General features: G+C 36.7%; 1 protein-coding gene across 1 annotated transcript; it reads left to right on the top strand.

Annotated features, from left to right (window-relative positions):
• On the top strand, window positions 5,084-5,890 carry LOC107636111 (uncharacterized protein At4g02000-like). The gene has a single exon (XM_016339644.1). The coding sequence runs from the start codon at window positions 5,084-5,086 to the stop codon at window positions 5,888-5,890; it is 807 nt and encodes a 268-aa protein (XP_016195130.1).

The raw sequence follows: 8,661 nt of genomic DNA, 5'->3' as shown, positions 1-8,661 counted from the left end.
TAACTTCGGTGACGTGGTGCCACTCAGGAATTTCGTATTTGACAACTCTTTGATCACGGAAATTGTGGAGCGCTGGCGTTCTGAGACCCATAATTTCCACCTTCCGTGGGGTGAGTGCATCATCACCCTACAGGACGTCACGTACCACCTCGGGCTATGCGCTAATGGAGAACTAGTAGGTGGGTGCTTCCGTAATTTTCATACATGGTACGGGACCAAGACTTGAGAGTTGGTGGAGCAGCTACTTGGTGCCAGGCCTCCTGCAGTCCAGCGGCAGGGTGCACAGAGGAAGGAGTCTTTCTCTGTCAAACTGACATGGCTTCGGGAATGACTCCGACAGATGCCTAATACGAATGATCCAACCACCCTCTGACAGTACGCGAGGATCTACATACTGTTGATGATTGGGATTTACCTGATGACTGATAAGTCAAATAATCAGGTCCATCTCCGGTGGCTCCCACTATTAGATGACTTTTAGAGGTGCTGTTTTCTGTCTTGGAGATTTGCGGTGCTAACAAGGACGTAATATTCCATATGCTCTGTAGCACATCGCTCTACCATAGACATCGCAGGGTGCACTCCTATGCTAGTATCATGGATATACCAAAGATTCACTAAGTGGTGTCCACATAAGCGACAGGTTTACATGTACCCCATGACGGAGACAAACAACTTGCAATGCTTGAAAACCTCCACACAGGCAGGGAATACCTAAAATACCTTATCAAACATATTGCAATCACGCACCATAAGGTCCCCGTCATAGTACGGTACAATCCTGATCTCATATATCGTTTTGGGACAACAACTCTACAGTGTTTGCAGTAACTTCGGCACCTTATTGTATGACTCCTCTCAATCACTGTATATCTGGGCAATTGCCTTTTGTTTTGCCATCCAGACCTTTCTGTACGAGAGTTTGAAGTGATATCTTTGCCTAACTGCACCTTGTAGGATGGAGAGTCTGACGGATGTCGAGGATTGTATCAACGGGAGGATGACACAGCAGATGAGACTGTTGTCCAACTATCGGTGATACTAAGACATGGTGGATGCTTAACACGTGTGCGCTCCTCCAACCCTATGCACCTCTCTAAAGAAATAGAATAATCGTGGTTGAGATGTACAACAAGCAAAACAATAATAAATAAGAATATAAAACACAGTTAAACTTGAACTTACCAATATCTGAGATTCTGTCGGAAAGCAACACGGAGACGCCAAGGGCAGCCTGCTTCAGATTGTCGGTAATGCACATGGTACTTTATTCGATCTGAGTTCATGACTCGGTACTCAGTACTTCTGCAAATGCTGTAATTCTTCACACCCTGCATTACTGCATCTCTACTTTTGATTCTATGGCCAACCCGAAACTCTACACCATCGTCAAAGTTGTAACCGTCTTCACCCGTGTTGGAAAATAGATTTTTCTGTTGCATCGGGTCCAGATCCAATGTATGATAGTCACTAAGTACAGATACCGGAATTGGGTACGGGACAGGCAGAAGATACCGACGTGATACCTCGATTGGGGTCTTTGGTGCAAACTCCTCATCATCATCATCTTCAAAAGAACTCCACTCGTTGCTATCCACAACATACTCCTCATCAGATTCATCACCGTCAATATCCATTTCTTCCACTGGACTAGCAACATGTAGCGATTTGGGTGCGAGAGGTGGGTCATCCTGCACAAAGTCCGATTGGCCAGATCCACCGCCACCGAGTCACCAACTTCCGTAGAAAGTTCCATCACTTGTTCTGCGATGATTCTCCCATGGATGTCAAACATCAGGCACACATGCTCATTGCCATGGAATCAAAACAGACAAAATCGATCATCGGTGCTGCCATCCTATACCCCACCCTTCCGATCTCTTTTCTGCTACTATCACTGATGCTACTCAATATTAGACTCTTCGCCTCTGACAAAGAACTTACTCGCCAGGTACGCAACAGAATGAGATTCTCACACTCAAATATCACCTTAGTGTCACTATTTCTCATATGACAATTGAGATACACACTTACAACTAAATATCAACTACTATTAGATATTTTATCTTATTTTTTGGAAGAAAAGGGTAAAGAAGAAGAAGTAAAATATTTGTGGAGAATACTAAGAGTTGCACATCCTTTTATAGTTGCTAAAAATTTGTCGTTATGTATCTCGTTTACACTGTAAACGTCATAAATATTCATGTATCTCGTTTACAGTAAACGAAATAAGAGTACACGTCATAAGAGATCATGTGCATTTTTGTAAAAAATGCTACAAAATTTACATATTTTGATAAATAAATATTTTATTTATTTAAAAAAAGTCTATTCCTTGATGCAATAAGATAGGGTCTCATTCAACCTCACTTGTCCACACCATGGTTTCATCAGAAAACCCAAAAAAGAGGATTTTACACCTCTAATCACTCAATATAACGACTAAAATAGTTCAGAAAGTATTTATAACATCTTTTTAGATTAAAATAAGAAAATCCTAAGCCCACTAACATAAAATCTGTAGTAACTAAATAAATAAAATTAAAATACATTAAATCAAATTGAACATTTTAAAAATATAAACTAATAATTTTTTAAATAATACTTAAACTCTTTATATCACGAATATTTATAGTACGTATCACATATTTTTTTTTCTTATATAACAAGATTGAGTATTTATTTAAAACCATCAAAAGTTGAATCTTAGAATAGAGTTAAACCCCATTTTGGTCCCTGAGATTGGCGAATTGCACTAATTTGGTCCCTGATTTTTCAATTGTCATAATTTGGTCATCCAGATTAAAAAAAGTGCACCAATATAGTCTCTCATGTATCTTCCGTCTCCGGAACTCAACACCATTAGTGGCGTAGCTCAAGCCTTGTCACGCTAGACATATTAAAATGATGTGGTATATATGCGTTTTGGCGCTAAAAAAGGCACTAAATGACGTCATTTGAGGGTTTGAACAATACTAAAACGTTATACCCCTCTCTTTTAATATTGTTCAAACCCTGAAATGACATCATTTAGTGTTCTTTTAGCGTCAAGACGTGTAAAACATCGTTTTAATATGTCTAACATGACAAGACTTGAACTATCTCACTAATGACGTTGAAAAGGGACTATGTTGGTGCATTTCTTTTTTAAATTTGGAGAATCAAATTATAGCAATTAAAAAGTCAATGACCAAAAGAGGGACTTAACTCCCTTAAAACATAATAAGCATAAAGAATGTCAAATTCTTTTGTCTTAGAGACAAAAATATCCTTGTAGAAAGAAAATAGCATAGAATAGAGACAGAACATTAGAAAAAAAATTTTGCCGTTTTATTTTAGTCTTGCCAACTCTAATGCTTCATTGTCTATGTTCTCTATTTTCTATGACAAACAGCGATAGATCCAAAAATCCTATAAAAATAGATAAAAAATTAAAAAGTTTATATAATTAAACATTATATCATATATTTAGTAACATTGGTTTCTTATGTAGCAGAGCTTGGTTGACATTAGCAGAAATAGAAACAGAAGAAGCCACGTTAGTTTCCATAGAACGGTGTAACGATTACTAATGTTGGACTCTGTTATACATAGTGATCCGTTCATATGGTTGGGGTTCGCGACCCATTTGATTGATTCAGGAAAGAGGGTTTTGGTGGGCCTATCAATGGAGCTTTGTAAACTTGGACTATTTTGCACTCTTTGTTTTTGTTATCTTTAAAAGCTTGCATGTTTACTATGTTTTTAAAAGCTCATGTATAACAAAATTTAAATTCTTTTAACATGAAATTCTAATTTTTAATATATTCATTTAAAATAAATTAGTAAAAATAATATACCAAACATATTAATATTGATACATATATTTATGTTGTATTTTCTGATTTTAATATCACGAGAAAATAAATAAATTCTAATGTAATTTAATTTTTGTTATATGTTTTGTAACTATATTTAGATAGGAATTGTTATAGGAATAAAAGTATTTTTTATATGATAATAGATGTAAGAATAAGAAAAGAAAGTTAGAAAAAGATAGAAGGAACAATAAAGAAATTCATTAAACAAAATGACTTGGCCCATAAAAATATATTATTAGTGAAAAAAAAGTTAAAATATAAGAGATGGGATTTAAGCCCAACTTGAGAATATAAAAGTATCACTAGTGAACCATTGGAAGTTTGCATATCAAGTATCTTACATAAGCTAAAGTATGGAAGCACACTACACACGTTAGGTAATCCTGTGAGTCTCGTGATGAATTTTTAGCATTTTGTTTTTTCGTTTTCCTTTATTAGAATAATTTAGAAGCTTAATTAGATTTTGGCATCGTATAAATTGAGATAGGAGACATAGGTATGTGGAAGAATCAATTTGGCTTTATACCCAGTAGATTTATCATTGAAGTTATATATTTGTTAAGGAAAATAATAGAGATATTAGAATAAAAAAAATCTACATATAGTATTTATTAATTTTAAAAAAACTTATGATAAGGTATCAAAAGATGTCATATAAAAAATTTTGAAAAAAAAAATATAAAAATTGTATATATTTATATAATTAAAAATATGTAGAATAGAATTATAATTAGTGTGAAGATTTAATATAGTATAAAAAAAATATTTTTTATTGGTATAGAATTGCATCAAAGATTATCTCTAAATTCGTATTTTTTCACATTGATTTTGGAAGTGTTTACAAAGCATATCCAGAAATGAGTACTATAGTATATATTTTTTGTCAATGATATTGTCCTCGTGGGAGAAACAAGAGAAGATTTAAATCCAAAAATTAGAGTTGTGAAGAGGAGTTTTTGAGGAGTACAGTTTGCGCATAAGTCATAGTAAGACGGAATATATGGAATGTAAATTTGGTAGGTGGGGAAAAATAATAATATATAAGTGAAAATTGAAAAAAAAAACATCTTACCACAAGTAAAGTGTTTTAAGTATCTATACAGGATAAGTGCTCTGTTAGGGTTTCTTAGTGCTCTGTTAGAGTTTCTTAACGGAGTTCCTAGTGCCGTCAAGGCTACATTGTCAAGATCAATTAAATCTCAATACAAGTCTACGTAATCTGCATGGCTGAGACAACGAGGGATGAAGATCGGATCGAGGAAGACAACCTGAAAGGAGGTAGGAATGTGATTCTACTGGAAGAGGCAGACATATCAAAAGGTATTAACGCTTGCTCCAATAGTCTCTATGGCAGACTCTTTGCTTCCAAAACCTTCTCAATTGGAACCATGGGGAATGCTTTAAAGGCTATATGGGGAAACCCAGAAGGATTTAGCGTGAGTGACAAATGGGATAATTCCTTCCAATTCTTTTTTAATAAAGAAATGGATGTCTTGCGTGTTGAACGTGGTTCTCCATGGCTATTCAAAGATTATGTGCTCCATGTCAAGAGATGGAAGGAAGATCAGATCTGTGATGAAGAGATTATTTCCAATTTTCCAGTTTGGGTTCAATTTTGGGGTTTGCCAGAATCGTTTAAAACCCTCGAAGTTGGACGTAAATTGGGAGAGAATCTGGGCACAGTGTTAGAGGTAGGTAAATTTCAGATGCGAGGTAGAAAAACTAGGATTGTGAAAGCCAAAATCAATATCGATGCTACCAGGCAAGTGATAGATCAGTTAATAGTGGCAGGACCTAATAAAAAGGAGGTAGAAGTGGCACTGCGCTATGAGAGACTTGGAAAGTTCTGTACCTATTGCGCAAAATTGGGGCACGAGGTGAAAAACTTCCATGATCTGCTGAAGGACACAGAGAGTGAGATGGTAAAAGAGGATGACATTGGCGAATGGGTTAAAGCTAGCCAAGTGGGAACGCGAATCTACTCTGAAGGAGAAAGAACATTCAACAAACTCAACTCAAAACCAGAATAAGGCCACTCAACGTAAGGAAAAACCGGTCTTAAACTGCTTATTGGAAGAATTTGCAGGGATGTCAATGCAAGAAGGGAAACAAAGTTTGAAACCACAAGACACTGGTAATAGGGCAGCACCTGAGTCACCTCAATCAGCCAATTCTAGAACAGAATGCATGGAGGTTATCATAGCTGGTCAGTCCAATACCAAGGAAGATGAAGGGCAGCTTATGCAATTCGCTATTGGGGAGTGTCTCACCACAGAAAAAGGTAGGAAGTGGAAAAGGTTAGCAAGACAAGGTGCTGCAGAGTCAGATACTAAAAGTGAACCCAAAAAAAGGTTGATGAGTGGTATAGCTGAAGTAACTACAAAGAAAGCAAGAACAGAGGATGAAAATGCAGTTAAACAGATGGTGGAGGGTGCCAGCCTACAAATGGCACCCAAGGCGAGGTCAAAAGAGCTACATTTAGTGTTCATGCTCAGAGTGCTCCTGGTGATGACGGGTTTACAGCTAAGTTTTTTCACTTTTTCTAGGATATAGTTGGAGGTGACGTTTTTAAGGCAGTGAGAAGTTTCTTTCACAGTGGCAGAATTTTAAAAAGTTTCAATCATACTCAAATTCGTTTGATTCCAAAGGTGCCAGATGCTAGTGACATGACTCAGGTACGACCGATCAGTTTGTCTTCAGTTATGTATAAAATTATTTCTAAAGTTATGGTGCACCGATTACAAGGTATTATGAATAAAATTATAAGTCCAAATCAGAGTGCGTTTCTCAAAGGAAGACTCATTTCAGATAATATTCTAATTGCCCACGAATGTATGCACTATTTGAAAAATAAGAGAAGTGGGACAGAGCATGAGATGGCTATTAAACTAGACATGAGCAAGGCTTATGATAGGGTTGAATGGCATTTTTTATGGTATATTATGGATAAGCTGGGGTTTGATGCTAAATGGATTAACTGGACTAAGGAATTAGTAACGACTGTTTCTTACTCTGTTGTTGTGGAAGGTCAACCATTTGGCTATTTTAGGCCAAATAGGGGCATCCGACAGGGTGACCCCCTATCTCCATATCTCTTTCTTTTTTGTGCAGAAGGACTTTCCTTCTTGCTACACAAGGCAGAGCAAAACAGATTAATTCAAGGAGTTCAAGTTAATCGGAGATGCCAAACAATTAATCACCTTTTGTTTGCTGATGATTCAATCCTTTTTTGCAAGAGCGCACCTAATACAAGCCAAAGCATTCTAGAATTGCTAGAGACCTATGAGGGTTTTAGTGGGCAAAAAGTCAATTTGAATAAGTCGGCTATCTTTTTCAGTCACAACACTCCTCAGAACACAAGACTAGCAGTTGCTCAGACACTAAATATTAAACATATCGGAGCACAAGACAAATACTTGGGACTGCCCTCTATAGTTCAAAAATGAAAGAAAGCAACCTTTGGAGCTATCAAGGATAAAGTTCAGAAGAGGATTATGGGTTGGAAAAGAAGTATATTGTCATCAGGTTTATATGCAACAAATAAGTACCTTTAAAACTTAAAGGGATATTTTATGACACCATCATTAGACCGACTACGTTATATGAAACAGAGTGTTGAACGACAAAAAGTGAGTATGAACATAAATTAAGTGTGACAGAAATGAAAATGTTGAGATGGATGATCAGACACGCATGTATGAATAAAATAAGTAACGAAGATATAAGAGAGAAAATTGGAGTAGCACTTATTATAAAAAAGATGATAAAATTTCGTCTCAAGTGATTTAGACATGTGAAAAAAAGATTAACTGAGTATTCGTTTAGGAGGATGACCGGTCCAAAAAAAAATCATATATGAGATAGTAAAAAAAATTTCTGTGTGAACGATCTCACTATAAATATGATATATGCTAAGGCATAATAACATTAATGTTGTTATAAAGTATTAAACCTTACATCACAATTCACATCTTATTTTTTTTTAGATTGAGGGAGGGTATAAAGAGAAGAAAGTATAAGGGAACAACAATTTTTTTGAACAACCTAAACAATAGGTTAAAAATAGTTAATTTTAATTTTAAAATTCAAATTTTGAATTAATTAGATATAATTCTTATTTTGAATTTAACTTTCAATAACCATAAATCCTTCCTCTCGCACCCACATCGCACCCACCGCTGCACTCCACAACCCTCGCCGTCTCTCGCGTATTCTCAATTCTCCATAATCAATGAAGTCTTCTAGCTGAAACATTGGAATCCAAGTAGCTTTTCCTTTCTTTATCCTCGTCAACCTTGTTATCTGTTTTGTCCTTATTGAAGAGGAGATCACGCGCCTCCTTCGTGCTTTTTACCAAGGCGAAGAACGTCTCCATCTTCTGCTCCTCCTTCGTGCTTTTTTATCAAGCCTCGTCGCGCCTCCATTGCACCGCTACAAGCAGCCTAGTTTCTTCCTCCATCGCATCGCGATGACCGCCGCACGCAGCCCAGCCTCATCGTGCCGCTGCAAGCAGCCCAGCTTCGTCCTTCATCGCGCATGCGGATGTTTATCTTTTATGAAAATGAGATGTTTGTTCTTCATGCGAATGGGATGTTTGTTCTTCATTCGGAATAGCTCACATGTACTTGGGGTTAGTGAGGCAGGAGACGGCGACTCTTGGAAGATTTCACGTCGGCGAGGAGGACTGCGTTCTGGGGTAGGTGATGGATGGCTGGTTGTGATGAGAAAAGGATTTTGGTTAGAAGGGGATGTAACTAGGTCAAAGTGAAATTAGGTAAAAGTGGTGGGTTTAAGGTAAAAG

The sequence above is a fragment of the Arachis ipaensis genome, chromosome B04, assembly GCF_000816755.2.
Source record: "Arachis ipaensis cultivar K30076 chromosome B04, Araip1.1, whole genome shotgun sequence".
In the NCBI taxonomy this organism is placed as follows: Eukaryota; Viridiplantae; Streptophyta; class Magnoliopsida; order Fabales; family Fabaceae; genus Arachis; species Arachis ipaensis.
Note: the sequence above shows the minus strand (reverse complement) of the source record. Positions and strands in the feature narration are given on the sequence as shown.